The sequence below is a fragment of the Hyla sarda genome, chromosome 4, assembly GCF_029499605.1.
Source record: "Hyla sarda isolate aHylSar1 chromosome 4, aHylSar1.hap1, whole genome shotgun sequence".
Lineage (NCBI taxonomy): Eukaryota > Metazoa > Chordata > Amphibia > Anura > Hylidae > Hyla > Hyla sarda.
Genome location: NC_079192.1, coordinates 150,049,124 through 150,074,994, shown reverse-complemented (window position 1 = coordinate 150,074,994; position 25,871 = coordinate 150,049,124). Strand labels below are relative to the sequence as shown.

Sequence of the window (25,871 nt, the reverse complement as noted above, 5' to 3'; positions counted from 1 at the left end):
AAAATGGAAACTTTAACCCTTAACGACACAGGACGTAAATGTACGTCCTGGTGTGTGGTACTTAATGCTCCAGGACGTACATTTACGTCTTCCATTCAGGAGAAATTAAAAAAGGTGATGAGAAGCAAATCTGTCACTCTAAGGGAAGCAATGTCACTACTGGGGTCTATGACTTCATGTATACCAGCAGTACCCTGGTGCCAGAGTCATTCCAGGGTTCCTCAGTCCCAGATTCTGAAGACCTGGGATCCCTCTCAGTTATCACTAGAGAAAAAGATAATTCCCCTTGCTGTAAAGAAATCACTAAAGTGTTGGCTAAAGAACGAATATCTTCAAGTTGGGATGCCATGGATTCTTCTTCCATCCATCTCCATAACTACAGACGCCAGTCTTTGGGGCTGGGGAGCGATAGTGGAAGATCTTCATCTACAGGGTTCATGGTCCCAAGAAATCCAAACATATTCCTCGAATTATCGAGACCTAAAAGCGATATTCAAAGCTTTAAGAGCTTCAAAGGATCTAGTGAGAGGCCTTCACGTAAAGATCTACTCAGACAACACTACAGCAGTGGCCTTCATCAATTAGCAGGGGAGAACAAGACATACACCCCTAAAAATTCTAGCAGACAAGATTTTTCTTTGGGCAGAACAAAATGTCTCATCCCTTTCTGCAGTACACCTAAAGGGAGTGGACAATCCTTCAGCCGATTTTCTGAGCCACTAGATCCAGGAGAATGGTCCCTGAATACTCAAGTCTTTCTCTCCCTGACTCAATCTTGGGGTCTTCCGGAGATGGACCTTTTTGCGTCCAGAAAAAATCGGAAAGTACAATGTTTCTTCTCTCTCAACCCCAGAGAGAGCCCAGAAATGCTCTACAACAGACATGGTCCTTCAACCTAGCTTATGCGTTTCCACCAATTCCTCTGATCATGAGAGCTCTCTAGAAGATGAGAATAGGAAGAGGAAAATTCATCTTCATAGCTCCGTTGTGGCCAATAAGAAGCTGCTTCAGTCTTCTGAAAAATCTTGCCATAGCAGAACCCATTCTTCTTCCTCAGAGGGATGATCTGTTGTCCCAGGGCCATCTATTTCACAAGAAGCTAGAAAATCTCCAACTGGCAGCCTGGCTATTGAGAGGTTTGTGTTAGAAGAAAAGGAACACTTATGTTGATGTGATCTAAGGTGATACAAGGTGCTCAACTCCAAGTGCAGTTGTGCACCTACGTTGGAGGGGAGGACCTGCACCTATGGATCACAATGTGGTTTCACAACTGTGGTTAATGTAAACAATGACATTAGCTAACCCTCAAAACTGATGTAAAATTGAGACATTAGCCAGTATATCCTAATATGAAGGACACACTTGAGCCCGCACACCACGCCAAGGTTTCTCAAATGGTGCGGGTCCTATCAACTAACCTACCTGGCCAGATAAATAAAACCAGGAACCAAATTACGGCAGCCATAGGCCCGACTTGCAGATTGCTCCTCAGTGACCTCCAGTGTGAATCTAAGCACACATACAATAAGAGGGAGTAGACAAGCTACAAGCCCCACCCTGGTTGGTTCATTTATAGCAGGCCTCACAGGTGAAACCCTAATGCTACCCAGCAAGATAAAAGGGTGCATTAGTATAAGCCTTAAGCAAAGACATAGCAGCTTATATTTGCATGAACATGGTTATAGCAGGAAAACTCAACCCCAAGTGCAGTTGTGCACCTTTGCTGGGGTGGGGGTCCTGCACTTGTAAACTGTTGCTAAGGGCGATCCCCAGCAAAAATTGCATACAGTGGAGGATGCCTGCAAACGGTCACAAGTACCACAATGGCATCCTGACACCAGATAAATGTGGTTGTGGATGCATTAAACATGACTGACTTTAAACAAACACTTACATTGATGTGATCTAAGGTGATACAAGGGCCCTCATTTACATAGAAAATCGGGTTGTAAGTCTATCTTGCTTTCTTACTCGACTGCTTTTTTCCCCGAGTTGTCGGGAAAAAATCCACAACAATTCAACAAATTCGGTTTGGAAACCTTTATAAATACGTGGGAAAGCTCAGAAATGTCGGGTTACGCCCCTTTTTCGGGTTTGGGAGAATCCACATCGGGTCCGTCGGGAAAAAATGTTGCATCATGTCGCAGACTGGCGCACGATGTCTGCGACATGGCGCAGACAAAGATGCGACAAAAAAACCCGACAAAACGTCCTCGTCCTGCAGTGAGGCATCCCGTCCCTCCGCAGCCGCCGGCAGACCACGCGCCCCGGCCTGGGCAGCGCCATCTTGTTTATCTGCACGGGCATAGTCCCGGAGCTTTTCTCCGGCCGATCGGTCCTAAGATTTCGTGGGGTCCAGTTTAGGGGCCATATTACGGGTCCTCAATCGAGTTAGTGGGGTCAGGGACTCCAGGATTCACAGCAGGATGAGTAAACTGCAGGTTCTAAGCGGGAGCACTCGCAGTGTGCGACCGCTCATCTCAACCGCCAGACCACGCCCAACAGGGGTATTATTTTAATCGTTATCGTCCCACCCATGTGACTATTCGGAGAAAAGGTAAAACCCCAAACCAAATAGTAAAACCCCTAATATCTAAGGAACAGGGGATGGAGTAAAGTGTTTAAGTCAGGGCACCCTTGGCTACTAAATATTATTATTATTATTATTATATATATTTTTTTTTTACATCTCTTTAAGGCATACATGTTTTTCTAGGTAACATAAGGAGCACCACTATTTCTGGCCATTACTTATTTTCATAGTTTTTTTTTTTTTTTATTCCTATGCAAGCTTCATCTTTAATTTTTAGTTGCCCCAGGGTAGTTGTGGTGACTAGCTTCTTTGGTGGCTCCAAAACGCTGCACACCCTCCGTAACAGCGGCAGCCGTGAGGATATTGTGGAGCAATGCCAATGCACTAGGAGAAGGCAAAAACTGGCTGATGTCGAATAAGTAGGCGCGAGGACTGTGCGGACATTGCTGTCTCTGTAGAGGATAATGTATTACACTGAAAGAATGACTGTTCAATTTTTTGGGCAGTGGAATTTCAGCATTGGAAACTCTGCCACTGAAATTCCGCCATGTGGATTGTACAACAAAATCCCATTGACAGCAATGGGCTTATACAGCATTGGAATTTCCAAGTGGAATTCGGCTTGAAAATTCTCCAGTGGGAACCTAGTGTAACAGACAAGATTTTTTTTGTATGGTTTTTGAAGTATTTTTCTGGCTCCGTCCAATCATTCCCTCCTCCCCCGATCTACCTTCTTGCCCAACCACCCCCTCAACAGGCTTGTATGAGTGACATAAAATGTGATCTCTCAGTGAGCTTCTAGTGAATGGGGTGTGATAAAAAGGAAAGATGGAATTACCCTAGGGGTAGATGGCATTAACCCCTTGTATTTGTGACGCCAGGGCGTGTTTTATACTCACTACCACTAGAAGGTACACCGCTGGATCCTGAACTAGGCACGGCGCAATAATGACTCCGATGCCAAGTTACGGATAACTGTAGCTTTACTGAGATTAGACAGGTGGAAAAGTCTATACAGTTCAGCCAGGCCCACAGAGGTGACCAGTGACTCGGAGACCATAAGGCCTTGCTGGGACATGTAGTAGATGAGGTCAATTTAATGCCGGCCATGTTGACTTGACAAATGATGACACTGACTGACTTGTGACTGATGACTGACAAGACTGACTCTGACTGTGGCTTACTTGCAGGTTTATAGCTCATGGCTGCATACTGGACGTGAGGCCTCCTATACCCCTGACACACACTTAGGCACAACTTGACCTCAGCAAAGACGTGTAAGGAAAGAGCTAGCAGGCAGCCCATAGGTCACCCCAGGGATCACCTAGTCACTGGTACCGCCTGGGTAACAATCACATGACAAGTCACATGGTAAACAGTCTTAAAGTGACAACGCTTTCTGAACACATTACATGGTATAATACATTGGAAACATATTTACATGGGGGGGGGGGGACAGATGCAAAGGGGCCCAGGGGACAGTGTAGGGAGGCTGCCTGACAGGGCAGCAAGGGTACGGGGTAACACCTCCCTTACTGGACCACCACAAAAGTTTTACACTTTTTCTTAGTGAACAAAAGATTATGATCAGTGCAAAATTGTTTTTCTTTTATATTTTTCTACCCAAATATTTTTTTTTCAGTTGCGCTGTACTTTTTATGGTAAAATGAAAGGTGTAGTTACAAAGTACAATTGGCCGAGCAAAAGTTTCGAGTGGAAATTGCTAAATTTGTTGGGTACCAAAAAAAAAAAAAAAATGCAGTACGGATGGGAAAAATGTATTTAATGAAATAAAAAAATTTTATAACAAAATTTGTATTTCTTAATAAAGTGTTTCACTTTTTTCCCCCTCTATTTTTTTAGGTAGTACTACTACTCCCAGCATGGAACAGACTGTTCCATGATGGGAGTAGTAGTACCTGTACTAATAGACCTATCGCCCCAGGTGTCACTCCTGACACTCGATGCCATAGTCCTATCTATTGCAGGGATGCGGAGCGGCTCTATACAGCGCTCGCATCCCTGCTCTGTACTCCGGCCGGCCAGTGATGGGAATAGAAATTCACTTCACTCTTTCGTATTTTCTGCCCAGAGTGGGGATTGGCCGGATGGTTGCAGCCAATCACTGCTTTCAGAGGGAAATATGAATGAGTGATTGTTCTATTCATATCACTGGCTGACCGGAGTATAGTGCAGAGATGCGAACGCTGTATAGAGCCGCTCCGCATCTCTGCAGCAAATCGCATAGAGTGTCAGGAGTGACACCCGATTGGATCTATCCTCAACTGCGGGTACTACTACTCCCAACTTGGAGCACACTCTGCTCCATGCCGGGAGCTGTAGTACCTGCATTAATAGACAGATCACAGCAAGTGTCACTTCTGACACCTGTTGCGATCTGTCTATTAATGCAGGTACTACAGCTCCCATCATGGAACAGAGTGTGCTCCATGTTAGGAGCAGTAGTACCTGCAGCCAAGGAAAGATCACAGAGGATGTCACTCCACCCGCTGTGATCCTCCTATATAATGTATAGATGCAGGCGGCCGCTCTTTTATATTTATATATATATATATATATATATATATATATATATATATATATATATACACACCTATTCATATTTCCCATAGAGGATTGTGATTGGCTTGAACCATCTAGCCAATCACAGCTCTCTGCGGGAAATATGAAGAGGTGTACATATACGTCAGTGCAGGGGACCATAGAAGGCCGCGTCTATAAATTATACAGAAGGATCACTACAGACTCGGGGAGATCTGTCAATTAGTACAGGTACTACTACTCCCATCATGGAGCAGTGTGTTCCATACTGGGAGTAGTAGTACTACCTAAAAAATGTAAAAATAAAGAAAAAAAAGTTAAACACACACACTACATTTTTATTATTGTCGGCTACATTTTTAGTGCCCTGCCTGCACACATCAATTGATCCCTGTCTGAAAATTAATAAAAATTTTGTTATAAAAAAGATACATTTCGTTAAATAACATTTTTTCCATCACTACTGTATCTTTTTAATAACGAAGTGCATCTTTTTTTATAACAAATTTTTCTTAATTTTCAGACAGGGATCAATTGATGTGTGCGGGCAGGGCACAAAAAATGTAGCAGACAATAATAAAAATGTAGTGTGTGTGTGTGTGTGTGTGTTTAAACTTTTTTTTTTTCTTTTTCTTTTTTTTTAGGTAGTACTACTACTCCCAGCATGGAACTCACTGCTCCATGATGGGAGTAGTAATACCTGTACTAATTGACAGATCTCCCCGGGTCTGTTGTGATCCTTCTGTATAATATATAGACACGGCCTTTTATGGTCCCTTGCACTGACGTATATGTACACCTATTCCTATTTCCTGCAGAGAGCTGTGATTTGCCAGATGGTTCCAGCCAATCACAACCCTCTATGGGAAATATGAATAGGTGTATATATAAGTCAGTGCAGGGGACCATAGAAGAGCGGCCGCCTGCATCTATACATTATACAGGAGGATCATAATGGGTTTCAGGAGTGACATCTGCTGTAATCTTTCCTTAACTGCAGGTACTACTGCTCCCAACATTGAGCAGTAGTATAATGCAGAAATGTGAGCGCTGTATAGAGCCGCTTCGCATCTCTGCTAAATTATGGATGATCGCATCGGTTGCCAAGGAGTGACACCTGGGGTGATAGGTCTATTAGTACAGGTACTACTACTCCCATCATGGAACAGTCTGTGCCATGCTGGGAGTAGTAGTACTACCTAAAAAAAATTAAAAAGAGAGGAAAGTTCCCACCATCTGTATTTTTTTTTTCTGTCCCTACCTATTGCTAAACAATCCCTAACCCCCACCCTGCCTTTTTAAAATTGTTTTTCTACCTTTATAAAGAACTGATCTTCTGCTGCCGTTGTAGCTCTGCCGGAAGCCGACTTCCCCAGCAGGCGCGACATCACTGACTCCTGCTTGATGCCGACTTCTGCCCTCACCCCATTTATGCTACACTCATGTAGGGAGCGCGCATAGATGAGCGGACAAAAGCACGGCAGGCTGCTCCGGGGTCTTCTCCTCCCTGTTTAGCAGTGTAGTGTTATCCAGGGAGGAGGAGTATAGGAGCATCGCTCACCTGCCGTGCTCACTGCTGAGACCCGGGACCGAAACAAAGTACGGGTAAGTGAACTAAGACATCATTTACCCGTACAGGACATGTACAGTCCTGGAGCATCAGCGCAGCACTGAGAGTCAGTGCCGCGCTGCCTCCAGACTGTACATGCCGGGGGCAGGCAGCCAATGGGGCATCTGCGGGGGCAGGCAGCCAATGAGTGCAGCCCTGGCATTTACAGCGCTCGCTCCTGACTGTCTGATTGACAGGCAGGGAGCGAGCGCAGGCTGACTGAATTAGGACCGATTGCCCGGCCGGCATAGGTCCTAATTCAGTGGTGACGTCACGGCAGGCTGCAGCTGGCCACTAGGAGGGAGACCCCTAGTGGCCGGTTTTCAAATATAAAATACACAATTTTAATAAAAATTAAATAAAAAATGAATCGATATTAGAGAGATGTTGTAGTACATAAGTACGATAACATATAAAAAAAATAAAAAAAGGTTGGTGACAGTGCCCATTTAAAATATATGCCCCCATTCCTTATCCATATATGTGTGTGTGTGTGTGTATATATATATATATATATATATATATATATATATACATATACACATATACACATATACATATATACATATATACATATATACATACATACATACTAGCGGAGTACCCGGCATTGCCCGGTTTTTCCTTCCTAATCCTTGTTGGGGAGGAAAATAAACAAAGGAGGAAGCTTTTGACTTAATATCCCGTCCTCATATATTGTTGTTATAGCCCGTCCTCCTACCTCGTGTACCAGGTAATGAAATAGCTCCAGCCTTACGGAAATTATATGGGAACATACATTTCCCATTGATTTGCATGGGACTTTAAACAAAATCCCCGACCCTCACAAATGGGGGTAGTTAAGGGTTAAATTAACTATCCTATATTTTAAGTGGACATATAAGTAACATGTGACCAAGTATTATTGAAATATCTCCAGCCGTTTTGAAGTTATGCGGTAACATATATTTCCCATTGACTTGTATGGGACTTTAAACATAAGCTCCGCTCCTGGCAAATGGGGGTGAGTAAGGGTTAAATCACCTATCCTATGTTTGTTGCTGACATGTAAGTAACATGTGTGCCAAGTTTCATGTTAATATCCTTAGCCGTTTGAAAGTTTTTGTGGAACATACATACATACATACATACATACACACACACACACACACACACACGTTGAGTTTCATAGATAGATAGATAGATATAAATATATCTATCTATATATATATTATGATTCCCCATAAACCAAACAAAAATTACTTACGGTATATACTGAACTTTGTAATAACGAGCGCTAATTGGGTCTTTTTGTATAACTACTCGTGCGAAAATAGTAGTGACTAAAAACTCTTATAATACACTAGTATTTGCAATTAAAATGACGCTTATGTATGTAATGATCGTAAAGCTTTACTTGCACTATTTTGAAATAGATACAACGTTCTGCAGTCTCTTCTAGATTACTTCTGACTGTGCTGCAATGTCCTGCTGCACAGATACTATTGCGCTCCATCAGGACAAAATGATTGCCCTGCTAGAGTATACTGATGTTAGTTGTTGCTGTTAGTGACATCACTACAGGGTGCTGAAGAGGAGAATAAGCATCAAACACGTTTTGGAAGCAATACGGCTTCCTTTGTCTGGGATAGAGTGCACATCCTCACAATCTTTTTTCACAAGGTCTTTAACCTGAACTAACCTTTAGCCGAACTTTAACCTGTTTTTGCCAACATTTTTAACAAACTTCTAAACTTATCCATTATCTTGTACATTTTATTTTTATTGAGTAAAGGCAAATACTTAAAAATCTACATTTAATCCATGCGGGACTAGGGTATTTATTTAACCCCTTAAGGACACATGACGTTCTCATACGTCTCCATTTCCGAGTCCTTAAGGACACATGACGTATGAGAACGTCATGTGTTTTACCGGCCCCCCGCAACCATCTGGAGCGGAGCCGGTGCCCGATGCCTGCTGAAATCGTTCAGCAGGCATCAGGGCATATCGCCCAGGGGGGTCATGATGACCCCCCATGTCGACGATGGCCGCAGATCGCTGGACAATTCAGTCCAGCGATCTGCGGCGGATTCCGGGTCAATCGGGTCTCCAGTGACCCGGTGACCCGGAATTATTGGCTGATTGGGGCCGTCAGAGACGGCCCCGAACAGCCAGAGCCAGCAGGGGTGAGGTGGCACTGGTGCCACCTCACGATCGCCCTGATTCGTCGGCCGACCAATCAGGGCGCCTGCTGCGGGTGTCACTCCCGCAACCCGCTCCGCCCCTCTTCCGGAGGACGTGAGCGGGTGCGGGACGTGCACCCCGGGGGCTGGGGTCCCCGATCCCCGGCGTCCCTGTTGGGATCGGGGCCCCAGGAGCGGCGGCGGCGACGACGAGGGACTGACCTGTGCGGCGAGGATCGTTGGAGGTGAGTGACAGCCTCCTGCTGTTGCTTAGCAACAGCTCCCAGCATGCAAAAAGGGCATGCTGGGAGCTGTAGTTATGCAACAGCAGGAGGCAGACCACCACAACTCCCAGCATGCCCTTATGGGCATGCTGGGACTTGTAGTTTTGCAACAGCTGGAGGCACATTCTTTCTATGGAAAAGTGTACCTTCAGCTGTTGTATAACTACAACTCCCAACTTGCACAATCAGCTAAAGTGCATGCTGGGAGTTGTAGTGGTGCATCTGGTGGTTGCATAACTACAACTCCCAGCATGCCCGTTGGCTGTCGGTGACTGCTGAGAGTTGTAGTTTTGCAACAGCTGAAGGCACACTGAGTTAAGTAGCAAACCAGTGTGTCTCCAGCTGTTGCATAACTACAAGACCCAGCATGCCCTTCCGCTGTCCGTACATGCTGAGTTTGTTACCAAACTTGGTGTTTCACAACCAGTGTGCCTCCAGCTGTTGTAAAACTACAACTCCCAGCATGCACTGATAGACCGTACATGCTGGGAGTTGTAGTTTTGCAACAGCTGGATGTCCCCCCCCCCCCCCCCCCCCCCAATGTGAATGTACAGGGTACACTCACATGGGCGGAGGATTACAGTAAGTATCCGGCTGCAAGTTTGAGGTGCAGCAAAATTTCTGCCGCAGCTCAAACTGCCAGCGAGAAACTACTGTGAACCCCCGCCCATGCGACTGTACCCTAAAAACACTACACTACACTAACACACAATAAAATAAAAAGTAAAAAACACTACGTAAACACATACCCCTACACAGCCTCCCTCCCCAATAAAAATGAAAAACGTCTGGTACGCCACTGTTTCCAAAACACAGCCTCCAGCTGTTGCAAAACAACTACTCCCAGTATTGCCAGATAGCCGTTGACTGTCTAGGCATGCTGGGAGTTTTACAACAGCTGGAGGCACCCTGTTTGGGAATCACTGGCGTGGAATACCCCTATGTCCACCCCTATGCAAGTCCCTAATTTAGGCCTCAAATGCGCATGGCGCTCTCATTTTGGAGCCCTGTCGTATTTCAAGGCAACAGTTTAGGGCCACCTATGGGGTATCGCCGTACTCGGGAGAAATTGCCTAACAAATTTTGGGGGGTATTTTCTGCTATTACCCTTTTTAAAAATGTAACATTTTTGGGAAAACAAGCATTTTAGGTAAAAAAAATATATATTTTTTTTACATATGCAAAAGTCGTGAAACACCTGTAGGGTATTAAGGTTCAAATTACCCCTTGTTACGTTCCCGAGGGGTCTAGTTTCCAAAATGGTATGCCATGTGTTTTTTTTTTTTTGCTGTTCTGGCACCATAAGGGCTTCCTAAATGCGGCATGCCCCCAGAGCAAAATTTGCTTTCAAAAAGCCAAATGTGACTCCTTCTCTTCTGAGACCTGTAGTGCGCCAGCAGAGCACTTTTCACCCCCATATGGGGTGTTTTCTGAATCGGGAGAAATTGGGCTTCAAATTTTGGGGGGTATTTTCTGCTATTACCCTTTTTAAAATTGTAACATTTTTGGGAAAACAAGCATTTTAGGTAAAAAATATATATATTTTTTTTACATATGCAAAAGTCGTGAATCACCTGTAGGGTATTAAGGTTCACTTTACCCCTTGTTACGTTCCCTGAGGGGTCTAGTTTCCAAAATGGTATGCCATGTGTTTTTTGTTTTTTTTGCTGTCCTGGCACCATAGGGGCTTCCTAAATGCGGCATGCCCCCCAAAAACCATTTGTCGCTCTTTCCATTCTGAGCCCTCTACTGCGCCCGCTGAACAATTAACATAGACAGATGAGGTATGTGCTTACTCTAGAGAAATTGGGTTTCAAATACAAGTAAACATTTTCTCCTTTTTACCCCTTGCAAAAATTCAAAAATTGGGTCTACAAGAACATGCGAGTGTAAAAAATGAAGATTTTGAATTTTCTCCTTCACTTTGCTGCTATTCCTGTGAAACACCTAAAGGTTTAATACACTTACTGAATGTCATTTTGAATACTTTTGGGGGGTGTAGTTTTTATAATGGGGTCTTTTATGGGGCATTTCTAATATGAAGACCCTTCAAATCCACTTCAAAACTGAACTGGTCCCTGAAAAATAGTGAGTTTGAAAATTTTGTGAAAAATTTCAAAATTGCTGCTGAACTTTGAAGCACTCTGGTGTCTTCCAAAAGTAAAAACTCATAAATTTTATGATGCAAACATAAAGTAGACATATTGTATATGTGAACCCAAAAAAAAATATATTTTGAATATCCATTTTCCTTACAAGCAGAGAGCTTCAAAGTTAGAAAAATGCAAAATTTTCATTTTTTTCATCAAATTTGGGGATTTTTCACCAAGAAAGGATGCAAGTTACCATAAAATTTTACCACTTAGTTAAAGTAGAATATGTCACGAAAAAACAGTCTCGGAATCAGAATGATAACTAAAAGCATTCCAGAGTTATTAATGTTTAAAGTGACAGTGGTCAGAATTGCAAAAAACGCTCTGGTCCTTAAGGTGTAAAATGGCCTGGTCCTTAAGGGGTTAAAAAAATTAATCTTCCTACAGCCACTAGAATTTGAGCTATGTATTTGCCGCCCCTCCAATGTGGGGAGACTTTTTCTATTCCAAAAAAGGATGATCCTACCAGGGCTGTGGAGTCCGATGAATTTTTGGGTACCTGGAGTTGGCAAACAATGCACCGACTCCTACTAAATTTAGATTGGAATTATTAAAAATAAAAAAATAAAAAATAAAGCAAGTTTAAATGTCCCAATTCACAAAAAGTTTAAAAAGTTATAATTAATAACTTCTCTACTTTAAGAATAAAGACCAATGCATGCAGTGCCTCACGTAACCGCAAAACAAACACGTTAAGTGACCATGAAGAAGCATGCTTTTCATGTGCTTCACTATATGGCACACAACGCACAATTAGGAGCGGCAATACTTATACTTTCCATAGTGTTGTGTTCTGCTGTTACAGCGAACCCATGGGTAACCTAGCCTCTCACTGATAAGGGATTAAGTAAATATGTTTTTTGCAGGACTAGAGACACTTGTATAAGTGAAGGGAATGGAGGGTCAATAGTTCAAGACTGAAGCTGTAAACCATAGGAAAAACTGTTGCCATTCAGCTAAGGCTATAAAAACTTGTAAACTCAATTGTTAGCTTAAAGAGGTACTCCGCACCTAGACATCTTATTCCCTATCCAAAGGATAGGGGATAAGATGTCAGATTGCCGGGGTCCCGCTGCGGCACTGCGTTATCATTACTGCACAGAGCAAGTTTGCTCTGTGCGTAATGACGGGCAATACAGGGGCCGGAGCGTCCTTACGTCACGGCTCCGCCCCTCGTGGCGTCACGGCCCACCCCCTCAATACAAGTCTATGGGAGGGGGCGTGGTGGTCACGCCCCCTGCCATAGACTTGCATTAAGGGGTGGGCTGTGATGTCACGAGGGGCGGAGCAATGAGGTCACGCTGCTCTGTGCCCTGAATAGCCTAATCATGTTTTATAATAAATGCCTTTTCCTGGATCCTCCCACTTCCCTATCTTCAGCAGCAGATCAGCACACAAACTGTTCAATACAGTAGACTGTTGGCTTCCCAGCCAGTAGTCCTGTGGTAATGACATGTATGTTGCCTTTCTTTCCTTCAAGGAATGTATAAAATACATTTGCATATTAATGCAGAGGAGTCGGAGTCGGAAGTACAAAAAACTGCTGAGTCTGGACATTTATCTACCGACTCCACAGCCGTGGATCCTACAGCTAATGCCTCATGTCCCTCTTTGTAATGCTTGGATAGGGGATGTCCCTCAAATCATCTGTTAAAGGGGTAATCCATTCCTTGACATCTTTAACCCTATCCCTGCTGCACCTGGCGTTCTGAAAATTTTTATTCAGAATGCTGAGTTTGGGCAGCTGTGGTCGTGATGTCACGCCATGCCTCCTTCATTTATGCCTATAGGAGGGGGCATGTTGGCTGTAGCTATCCTTTGAATAAAGATATCCAGGGGTGGAGAACCCCATTAATGTTATAAAGGCGCCCCCCCCCCATTCTATTTGAAATAAGTCTTTTTGTGTGACCCACAGAGTTTATTACATAGACATTTTATACCATATACTCGGTTTACAGTTTATGTGGCTTCTAAATGTACTTTCCACTGTACCTTCCCTATTTTTTTTTTTTCATCACAAATGTTGGTGTTGTTTTTCATAACTCTATGTGCTTTACACTGAGGACATGAAAAGAAACCATTTTTGAGAGTCAAGAACCAATTGGAAGGTGTCTTATTCCTCATTTAGTTTTTTAAAGTAGGTTCATCATACTTATCGATGTTCTCTGCCTTCCTAAAAACAAAGGCATCTCAGGCAATGACTCCCCCACTATCCGATCGCCCAGAAGAATATTCTAATGTTTTTGGACTACTCATCTCAGGGAAAAAAGATTGCCTTAAATAGTAGTTAGTATCCCCTTGTAGGTAGTATAGATAGCTGCAGACATTAGACAGCAGGACCCCCTTGTAGCCAGCAGTCCCCCTTTGTAGCCGGCAGGACCCCACCATAGACAGCAGCCCTCCTTTGTTGTTGCTCACTGTCCGGTGTCGCCGCTCCGCACCCCCGTTCTCATCACTGCTGCTGCCCTGTTCTGCTGTCCGCATTGTGGCGTCTTAAAGGAGAACTCCAGAATATAAAAATTGTCCCCCAAACTGCCGGCAGTAAAAAAAAAATAAAGATGTGCATACCTTCCTTCGCTCCCCCGGAGCCTCCAGTAACCGTCTCCGGTCTCCGCCACGATCCTCTTCCTGGTTGCTGGTGTTCGGCGAGTCATACTGCGCTCAGCCAATCACTGGCCGCAGCAAAGTCCCGACTCCCGAGCGGCAGTGTGACGTTTTCTGCCCGGCAGCAGGTGCCGGTGTAGTGAAGAATTTTGTGTCTTGAAGCGTTCTCACACTGCCGCTCAGCCTATCGCCGGCCGAGTGATTGGCTGAGCGCAGTATGACTCGCAGACCACCAGCAAACAGGAAGAGGATCGTGGCGGAGACAGGAGCCGGTTACCGGAAGCCCCGGGGGAGCGAAGGAAGGTATATACATCTTTTATTTTTTTTTCTGCTGGCAGTATGGAGGACAATTTTTATATTCTGGAATTCTCCTTTAAGGAGGAGCATGTGACATACACTTCACTCTGCTTTCTCCATAGCGTTACGCTGGGCGTAGTGGAGTGACGTGTATATTGCATGCTCCTCCATAAGACTCCATAATGCGGACCGCAGAACGGGGCAGCAGCAGTGATGAGAATGGGGCTGCGGCAGTGGTGCGAAGCGGAGGACGGGGCAGCGAAGCACTACACCAGGTATCCGATTTGGTATCGGGGACATTAGACGAGTCCTTGATACCATGCAGATACCTGGTATCTGCCCCTATACTAGTATCGGTATCTGGACATCCCTAGCTATTAGAGATGAGCGAAGTTACAGTGATTCGATTTGTCACAAACTTCTTGGCTCGACGTTTGCTGACTTTTAGCCTGCGTAAATTAGTTCAGCTTTCAGGTGCTCTGGTGGGCTGGAAAAGGTGGATACAGTCCTAGGAGAGAGTCTGAAGTCTGTACCACCGCACCAGGACGTACATTTGTCCTGCATCATTAGGGGGTTAAATGACTGGGTTAACAGAAATGTGATTTTAAACAATAGGTCAATGGGGGAATTATCATTGCTTTTCTGTCGTTTTTTTTTTACTTTTTGTTGCATTTTTTTCCTTTACGCAAGTCATCTCTTTTGTACCTTCCTGCTGTTCTTTTTGAAGTGTTCTATCCTAGGATAGCGAAAATGTGAAATTGTTGCATCTTTATGCTCCGCACAGCCACAATTTTCACGCTAACCGGTACAAGCCCCATACCACCCAAAGTACAGTGCTTACCCTAAGCACATTTTTAAAGTCTTTTTAAGTCTTTTGTTAAATAAATGTTTTTTTTTTTTTTTTTTTTTTTTTACGATTTAAATGCCCCACATGCAGTAAAACAGCAAATTGCTACTTACCTCCCCCTCAGAACCTGTGCCAATTCCCTGTTCTTCCTCTGGTGTCACTTTAGGGGTTGGGGTAATGATCAACTATTGCATTTGGCGTGAATTTAGCTGTTATGACCTATGAAGTGATCTGAAATTTCACTTGTTATTAAAGCAGAGCACAGCTGTTTTGCTTAAATTGGCTATAACCAGTTTATGCTGATTTGAGCTAGGTTATAATTATGTGTTATATCTAGTCAGGTGAGTAATTTCAGATATGTCATTTTGGATGCATGTGTTTGCATTCTGAGTACCCCTTATGTTTGTAGCTGTGCACCCCTAAGGCAGATCCATCACTATAAATCTGCTGATTTAAATGGTTTGGGGTACGTTCATACATAATTAATCTGCTGCAGATTTTATACTTAAGATTTATACAATTTTAAAAAATTGCTTAAGGGGAGGCTTATACGACAGTCACTCTTACCATAGAACAGTGGCAAGAATTTTGAATGTTACAGAGTAAAGTCAACTGGCAGTTTTCCTTGACTGAGACTGCTCTTAATGGGGTAGACCGGCCCTAAGACATCTTATCCCCTATCCAAAGGATAGAGGATAAGATGTCTGATGGCGGGGGTCCCGCCTCTTGGGATCCCCGCAATCTCACATTCAGCACCCACCTGTGGGAGCTGCACGCAGCGTTGCAGCCTCCTAGTCTGCTGAGTCACGACTATGGGGTCGGAGTGTCATGACATCACGACTCCACGCCCCGTGTGGCGGAGGTGGGTGCTGCATGCGAGATTGCGGGGGTCCCCAGTGGCGGGACCCACGTGATCAGACATCTGATCACCTATCCTTTAGGGGATAAGATATCTTAAGGCTGAAGTACCCCTTTAAGGTGTTACATAGAGCATATTTTGTGTCCTACAGACAGATGCAATCTTCCTGTCAGTCTCACCGATGTTTTTCTGTGGATGTGCTGATTTGCTAAGTACTTTTCATATTTAGTGGTCCTGTCCTGTTTTCTCACAGTTTTGGACTGGTATTGTGACCATCCTGAATGTGTCTTTGGGCTGATCCTTCCATTTCTTGCCTGCCAGCTCTTTGTTGGGGGTATGCCCTCCTAATGTGCTCAACTCTGCCTTCATTCTGGCCCAATTTATCTGGCTTCATAGTGGAAAACTCCTCAGTACTTATCAGCTGCTGTATGCTCCACAGGAAGTTCTTTTCTTTTTGAATTTCTTTTCTGTCTGACCAAAGTGCTCTCTGCTGACACCTCTGTCCGTGTCAGGAAATGTCCAGAGCAGGATAGGTTTGCTATGGGGATTTTGGCCTTCTCTGGACAGTTCCTGACATGGACAGAGGTGTCAGCAAAGAGCACTGTGGTCAGACAAAAAGGAAATTCAAAAATAAAAGAACTTCCTGTGGAGCATACAGCAGCTGATAAGTATTGGAAGGATTAAGATTTTTAAATAGAAGTCATTTACAAATCTGTTTAACTTTCTGAAGCCAGTTGAGGGCCAGTTTAAAAAAAAAAAAAAATTAAGAAAAAAAAAAGAATGTTTTCCACCGGAGTACCCCTTTAATACTGAGACAGATCTCAAACTTTGTTTGATGTGCCATTGCACCCCACATGTACTATTACTTTTCCCTTTTATTTATACCCCAGTGTATTTGTTTGTTCCTGTTGTACAGTTTTTTCAATGCTCTTGGAATATCGCTTGCACAGAGGAATGTCTCCCTCTGTTGTCTGTATTATGGGACCCCCGTGATCTTGCACGCGGCACCCCGTTTGTAATCAGTCCCCGGAGCGTGTTCGCTCCGGGACTGATTACCGGCGACTACAGGGCGGCGTGTGACGTCACGCCCCCGCCCCCGTGTGATGTCACACTCCACCCCTCAATGCAAGCCTACGGGAGGGGGCGTGACAGCTATCACGCCCCCTCCCGTAGGCTTGCATCGAGGGGTGGAGCGTGACATCACACGGGGCGTGACGTCACACGCCACCCGCCCTGTAGTCGCCGGTAATCCGTCCCGGGGCGAACACGCTCCGGGGACTGATTACAAAAGGGATGCCGCGTGCAAGATCACGGGGGTCCCCAGCGGCGGGACTCCCGCCATCAGGCATCTTTTCCCCTATCCTTTGGATAGGGGATAAGATGCCTAAGCACCGGAGTACCCCTTTAAGTTTGTCTGTTTTGAAACTAAACAAATAGCTCAAATTCACATAAGTATATGGAAGCATGTATTCTTTATCTCTAAGGGTATGTTGACACTGAGGAATTGGAAGGGGATTTACTCAAGTAATTCTTTAATGAACTTCCTGCTGCCTGGTTCACACTAAGGAATTTCTGCTAGAAGAATCCCGACGATTAATTCAAGCCCAAAAATAAATGTTTTTTTTTTTTTTTTTTTTTTTAAATACTGACAAAATGAGTTTTACACAGAAATTCCGTGTGGAAATACTGCAAGAATTCCACTTGAAATACGCTCTAATCTCACGGAAGGGAGAAAATGGGAAAAATCAAGATTTTCCTCTTCAATTCTGCTCCAATTCCTCAGTGTAAACATACCCTTACACTCTTTTCACACATTATTATGTTAGAGATAAATACCGAACGAATACCTGACATATATCATTGTATGGCAATACATGGTATATTGGCATACATTAAGAAATGGCCACAATATAACAAAAAAGAAGACTCCGCATCACGCCACTGGTCAGCAAATCGCTGGCTGCAGCAATGTCCCGCCTTGGCTGCTGATAGGCAGTTTGATCCTTTGAGCCTCGGCATTGGTCACCTAGGCTCGGTGCATCATACTGCAGCTCAGCCCATCGCCTCCTGAGGCGGTACATCGCTGTGGACGCCAACTTGATGACAAGCAGCGTGACGTGCTGACCACAACCGCACCAGGAAGAAGACACTGGTGTAGGAGCTGAGATATATACTGGGACACCGGGGGAGCGGAGGCAGGTGAGTCTTCATTGCTTTATTTAAAGGCAGCCCGGGCATTATAGAATTATTATATATATTTTTCCAATGGAACTTCTTTAACTTAAAAATCTTGTAACTGCAACAATTTATTAATTAATTTATTTTAAATTTTAGGAAAATGCACGTGTCCTTCGAGTAAAAGTAATTGCTGGATTTGGACTAGCAAAGAAAGATCTTTTAGGTGCAAGGTGAGCAACTTGAGTGTATGTTATTGTTTAGATAATGGCCTGACACATCTGGTTTCATCTAAAACATATTGGTAAACATACAGCACTGGGCAAAAGGTTTCTCTACTGTCAGAGAGCCGCATCTGATAAGACAAATGGGGCAGAAAAGGAATTACTGACTTATTTTTATAAAAACTGCACCAGAAATTCAATATTATTTCTTGAATCCTTCTTTATGATTTGGTTGCTAGACACAAAGGACTTAACCCCTTAAGGACTCAGCCCATTTTGGCCTTAAGGACTCAGACAATTTAATTTTTACGTTTTCATTTTTTCCTCCTCGCCTTCTAAAAATCATAACTCTTTTATATTTTCATCCACAGACTAGTATGAGGGCTTGTTTTTTGCGCGACCAGTTGTCCTTTGTAATGACATCACTCATTATATCCATTATATCATAAAATGTATGGCGCAACCAAAAAACACTATTTTTGTGGGGAAATTAAAACGAAAAACGCAATTTTGCTAATTTTGGAAGGTTTTGTTTTCACGCCGTACAATTTATGGTAAAAATGACATGTGTTCTTTATTCTGAGGGTCAATACGATTAAAATGATACCCATTATTACATACTTTTATATTCTTGTTGCGCTTAAAAAAAATCAAACTTTTTAACCAAATTAGTACGTTTATAATCACTTTATTTTGATGACCTCTAACTTTTTTATTTTTCCGTATAAGTGGCGGTATGGGGGCTCATTTTTTGCGCCATGATCTGTACTTTTTTTTTGATACCACATTTGCATATAAAAAACTTTTAATATATTTTTTATAATTTTTTTTTTAATAAAATGTATTAAAAAAGTAGGAATTTTGGACTTTTTTTTATTTTTTTTCGTTCACGCCGTTCACCGTACAGGATCATTAACATTTTATTTTAATAGTTCGGACATTTACGCACGTGGCGATACCAAATATGTCTATAAAAAATGTTTTTTACGCTTTTTGGGGGTAAAATAGGAAAAAACGGACGTTTTACTTTTTTATTGGGGGAGGGGATTTTTCACTTTTTTTTTTACTTTTACTTTTACATTTTTTTACATTTTTTTTTTACACTTGAATAGTCCCCATAGGGGACTATTCATAGCAATACCATGATTGCTAATACTGATCTGTTCTATGTATAGGACATAGAACAGATCAGTGTTTTCGGTCATCTTCTGTTCTGGTCTGCTCGATCACAGACCAGAGCAGGAGATGCCGGGAGCCGCACGGAGGAAGGTGAGGGGACCTCCGTGCGGCGTTATGAATGATCGGATCCCCGCAGCAGCGCTGCGGGCGATCTGATCGTTCATTTAAATCGCGAACTGCCGCAGATGCCGGGATCTGTATTGATCCCGGCACCTGAGGGGTTAATGGCGGACGCCCGCGAGATCGCGGGCGTCGGCCATTGCCGGCGGGTCCCTGGCTGCGATCAGCAGCCGGGATCAGCCGCGCATGACACGGGCATCGCTCCGATGCCCGCGGTTATGCTTAGGACGTAAATGTACGTCCTGGTGCGTTAAGTACCACCTCACCAGGACGTACATTTACGTCCTGCGTCCTTAAGGGGTTAAAGTGGGGTACTCCCGTGGAAAACTTTTTTTTTTTTTTTTTTTTAAGTCAACTGGTGCCAGATAGTTAAACAGATTTGTAAATTACTTCTGTTAAAAAAATCTTAATCCTTTCAGTACTTTTTAGGGGCTATATACTACAGAAGAAATAATTTTCCTTTTGGATTTCTCTGATGTCATTACCACAGTGCTCTCTGCTGACCTCTGCTGTCCATTTTAGGAACTGTCCAGAGCAGGAGAAAATCCCCATAGCAAACATATGCTGCTCTGGACAGTTCCTACAATGGACAGCAAAGAGCACTGTGGTCATGAAATCAGAGAAATCCAAAAGGAAAAGAATTTCCTCTGTAGTATACAGCCCCTAAAAAGTACTGGAAGGATTAAGATTTTTTAATAGAAGTAATTTACAAGTCTGTTTAACTTTCTGTCACCAGGTGATAAAAAAAAAAAAAAGATTTCAATGGGAGTACCCCTTTAAAAGATTTTAGATTCTGAGTTGTGTTATGGACATCCTAGGTGTTTACTGGGTGGTATGTGGGGTTTCACTTTAGTCTATTTTTACCTTTTTGCTTTATTAATTTTAATCACTTTTTTCCAGTGATCCTTATGTGAAATTGACACTTTATGATCCAACAAATGGAATATTAACAAGCATTCAAACCAAAACTGTTAAAAAGGTAAATTATTTCATAAATTTAAATTGTTTAGAACTTGATAGTTTATACTCCTAATGCTATTTAGAAAAAAAGGAGTCGAAGACATGCAACCTTTTTTTTGGGGGGGGGGGGGGGGGGGGGGGATGTGTAGTGTTTCCAAATGCATAAACATTAGCAGTTAAAATGTATAGTTGATTACAAATTTCATAAATGTATAGTTCAAGCAAAGATGACATATATTTTAAAGTTGCTCATCCCCCACATATACTTCAGACATACTGGCAAAACGTGATGTGCCCTCAGATTTCATCCTTTTATATAGGTTGGTTCTGTACCACCAACACAGTATAATGGAGAATGCCTATACATGTGCATATGACATATTGGGGGAGATTTATCATGACCAGTCTAGCCCCAGCTTTAATATTTTAGACCACAAGTGTCACAGTGATTTGCATGATGTTTTATAAATTTGGCGCACATGCTCCCTGCCTTACAGCAGTTCTACTTCTGAGCAAAAGCATCAGACTGCATCTGTGAGGTGGCTAAATACCCCTGATTGCAGTAATATCTTCTTTTTTTTTTTTTTTTTTTTTTGTAAAAACACTTTTTGTTTTTTTCCCAAATGTGTGAAGGAAAAGTCCACAATTAGTAGCGTGATTGACAGATGTCTGGGGCAAATGCCATGAATGTTGCCTTTCATAAAACACCAAGGTGGCTGCTAAGGCAGATAAATTGCTTTAGTTGTCCACACTTTATAATCCTCTTTATTAGTTCAAAACATAAAGGCTGACTGTGTGACACTGCTACATACATTTTTTAATTGAGCAAATGGTAAATATAACACAAATTTACTTGTAAAAGCAGATAACAAAATGAGCGCTGAGAAGATCACACCATACCTTGAATGTAAACAAATGAAATCTTTGCCTAAAATGTTTTTTTTATTAATTTGACAAGCATATGGTTACGTATCCGAACCATAAAATTGTAGTTTCCACAAAAGTCAAACTGTAATTAAAAAACTATACCGAGCCAATCTCTTAGGTTATGACACCGGTGTGTTCAGAATTCATTTGCTTGTCCTAGCAAAATGTGTGCTTTAGTTCAATTGGGCTTTTGGCTACCAATTTAGATTGGTTTCCACCCCTGGATTAGCCTGGTCTGAGGTTTCCAGATTTCCAGTTTGCAACATTTAACCAAAAGATGATAAATTAATGACCAATGCATATTCTGTTCTACAATAGACCTCTGTGTACGTTGGTTTTAGAAATGCTCTCCAAAAAAGTTGAAAAAAAACCACACTGAGACTTTTCGCTCGATATAGACAAAAACGAAATCTAAACAGCTTGAGAAGTTCCCCATTCCGTCAATATCCTCAAATATTTTAATTTATACAGTTTTCTGAAATGCCTTTTTAAGATAAAGTCTATTTATTATGTTACATTTTTATAATTAATATCTTGTCTTGTTTCAGAGCCTTAATCCAAAATGGAATGAGGAAATATTGCTCAGAGTAAGTATATTTGTTGTTTAAACATAAGCATTAGAGATGAGCGAACTTGCAGTAAATTCGATTCGTCACGAACTTCTCGGCTCGGCAGTTGATGACTTTTTTTGCATAAATTAGTTCAGCTTTCAGGTGCTCCGGTGGGCTGGAAAAGGTGGATACAGTCCTAGGAGACTCTTTCCTAGGAATGTATCCACCTTTTCCAGCCCACCGAAGCACCTGAAGGCTGAACTAATTTACGCAGGATAAGTAATCAACTGCCGAGCCGAGAAGTTCGTGACAAATCGAATTTACTGTAAGTTCGCTCATCTCTAATAAGCATGGCATAAACACAAAATTTCTCCTGAATGTCTATCAACAATAGTACACACTTTCATAACCCCATAGCTGGACTACTGTAATTCCCTATACGTAGGACTTTCAGACAATACACCACTGTGAGTTCAAAATGCTGCAGCTAGATAAATAACCAGACAACTTCAACATTGTATCATGATATTAAACCTTTTGTACAGTGCACTAACTGCCCAAAAACTGGAGAGTACTATTAGTGGCTAAATTTTTTAGTTGGCTGTTTCTTCCAGTCTCATACTCCCCCCCCCCCCCCCCCCCAAATACACATGCATGCTTGCCTATGTGTGCATGTTTTCAGAATGGGGAGAGTCCCACTGTGAAACAATCTTCCTGAGAGCAAAAAGATTTGTGCATGTTAACCCCTTAAGGACTAAGCCCATTTGGCCCTAAGGACCATGCCAATTTTAGTTTTTTGCACTTTTGTTTTTTTCTCCTCCCCTTCTAAAAATCATAACACTTTCAGTTTTGCACCTACAGACCCATATAAGGGCTTGTTTTTTGTGCCACCAATTATACTTTGTAATGACATAAATCATTTAACAGTCAATTGCAAAACCAAAAAATATATATTTGTGCCGTGAAATAAAATAAAATAAAAAACGCCATTTTGTACATTTTGGGGGCTTCCGTTTCTACACAGTGCAATTTTCAGTAGAAATGACACAATGGCCCTCACTTACTATTCTAAACCCGACTTGTTTTGTCGGGTTTTTTTGGCGCATCTTTGTCTGCGCCATGTCGCAGACATCGGGCGCCAGTCTGCGACACGATGCAACATTTTTTCCCAACGGACCCGATGTGGATTCTCCCAAACCCGAAAAAGGGGCGTAACCCGACATTTCTGAGCTTTCCCACGTATTTATAAAGGTTTCCAACCCGAATTTGTTGAATTGTTGTGGATTTTTTCCCGACAACTCAGAGGAGTTGGAAACCAAAACCTACAAAACCCAGTGCGACAAACAGGATGCGACATAATAATAAATACCAGGGGAAAAAAGCAGTCGGGTAAGAAAGCAAGATAGACTTACAACCCGATTTTCTAAGTAAATGAGGGCCAATATCTTTATTCTGTAGGTCCATACGGTCACAAGGATACCCAATTTATTAGGTTTTGTTTTATTTTACTACTTAAAAAAAATTGTAACTACATGCACCAAAATTAGTATGTCTAAAATTGTCATCTTCTGACCCCTATAATGTTTTTATTTTTCTGCATACGGGGCTATATGAGGTCTCATTTTGTGCGCCCAGGTCTGTAGTTTTTATAGTTTTTATTTTGATGGGACTTTTTCATAGCTTTTTATTAGCTTTTAATGGTATATGAAGTGACTAAAAATGCACAGTTTTGAACTTTGATATTTTTTTTACGTGTAAGCCAACGAACTTGCGGTTTAGCTAACCAGTTATTTTAAGAGTTTGAACATTTACGCATGTGGCGGTACCACATATGATTATTTTTATTTTTTATTACATTATTTTCTTTAAAAAAATGGGAAAAGGGGGGTGATTTAAACCTTTAATAGGGGATGGGTTAATTCATGAGGAGGCAGGTGAGGACCCTCCCGTCTTCCAGTAAGCTGATCGGGACATCACGATTTTGTCGCGATAGTCCTGATCAGCTCCGCTGAGCTGCCGGGATAGTGTAACTTTCATTATGGTCGCCGCAATCAACTTTGATTGCGGCATCTAAAGGGTTAATGCTGGGCATCGGCCCGGTCGGCGATGCCCTGGATTAGCCATGCGTTCTGGCTGCCTGTAGCAACCGGGACCCACAGAGTTTAAACCGTTCTTTGCTGGTGAGAACTGCTTAAACCCTGTAAATGGGACCAGGGCGTACATTTCCTTAAGTATCAGGGCTCAAGGGCATACCTGTACGATACCTGTATGCCCTTGGTCCCGAATGGGTTAAATTCGAACATACCTTGGTATCTTTTCACATGAAGGGGTCTTCTAGAGATAGAAAAACAGCGCTAATTTATTCAGAAAACTGCATTCTCTGTCCTCGGTTGCATGTAATAATACAACTTGGCTTCATTCCAATGGAACTGAACTCCAATACCACACAGAATCGGAGGATAGGTGTGGCATTGTTTAAATTTTTTTTATAAATAAATACATTTGCAGGAATACTACTATTGGTATCCCCACAATCTTAAAAAACAGGGTCCTGAGTCTCTTGTTGGAATGGAAAGGTTGCCATGTGTGCACACTGCCACTTTACATATTGTCTATGGGAGCTTCCGGAGCTATTTTAACTATGCTACAAGAAACATGCCAATTGTCAGCTATTTACCCTGGAAGCTTTTGAGTAATATTTTGAATAGCCAAACTTTTTCTACCTGGATTGGTTTTTATGCTTGAATGTTTAGAAATATGCAGCGCACAACTCTTTCTTTTCCCATACAGCAGAAACAACAGTATAACAAAAGTTATATATCTTTCCAATATACTTGAGTCTTTCACCGTTCATTTGTAATTCCTTCCTGAGCTGTGTACAGGAAGCTCAGTAGTGCTCCCAGCCAGTGGGACTTTCGAGCCCATAGAGCTGCATTAGGCAGCCGTATTGGGCTCAGAAGGTCACTACTCCCACAATGCACCAGGAGGGTTTTCTCCCTCCCGCCCTCCTCCTGCTCTCCAGCCTGAGGAGACACCCCCAGCATTTGGCTGTCCATGCATGCTGGGATTAGTAGTGTGGACACCGCTGGAGACACATAGATAGCAGCCCACTGTACTTACTATAAATTTCATATAAAATGCCGGCAGGAACGGGAATTGGGCGGGGGGGACGCGGCGCTGATCACACTGGCACCAATGAATTACTATACTGCCAGAAAGAATGCAGACGGGGGAGATCGGGATTTGGTATGAATAACCCGATCACAGTCGGCATTCTTTGAGCTTATATAATTCTTTCTTAGGGTATTTTCACACGGATTAATATTTGCGCGGAATTCTCTCTGAAAAAATCAGCATTTTTGTGCTGATTTTTTCAGAGAGAATTCCGCGCAAATATTAATCAATTAATCAATTAAATTAATTATTTCTGCGCGGAATTCTGCGGAATTCTGCACGGCATAGGAGACATTATAAAAAAAAGTGTTTTTTTTGCAGGAATTCTGCGCGAAAGTGTGGCGGACTGAAATATTTTTTTACATTGAGTTCTATGGGGTTAGGACGCGAATTCCGCATGAAGAAAGAACATGTTCATTCTTCATGCGGAACGGAATTTAGTGACAGAATTCTGCTAGAGGAAATTCCTCAGTGTGAACTGAGGAGCAGAAATTGAATTACATAATATGGGGTTTTTCACTGCTGAATGAATTGTAGAGGAATAGGCGAGCAGAATTACTGTTCCAAAGATCTGTCAAACACCAGTGGGGTGTAAATGCTCACTGCACCCCTTATTACATTCCATGAGGAGTGTAGTTTCCGAAATAG

General features: G+C 42.6%; 1 protein-coding gene across 4 annotated transcripts in view; it reads left to right on the top strand.

The window, feature by feature from the left end:
* NEDD4 (NEDD4 E3 ubiquitin protein ligase) overlaps positions 1-25,871 on the top strand; it is a 247,024-nt gene that overhangs the window by 21,673 nt on the left and 199,480 nt on the right. For all 4 annotated transcript variants that reach the window (XM_056572379.1, XM_056572380.1, XM_056572378.1 and 1 more), the window contains exons 2-4: positions 18,248-18,321; positions 20,512-20,590; positions 22,047-22,085. In XM_056572379.1, coding sequence (XP_056428354.1) covers positions 18,248-18,321; positions 20,512-20,590; positions 22,047-22,085 — 192 coding nt within the window. The remainder of the gene's footprint in view (positions 1-18,247; positions 18,322-20,511; positions 20,591-22,046; positions 22,086-25,871) is intronic.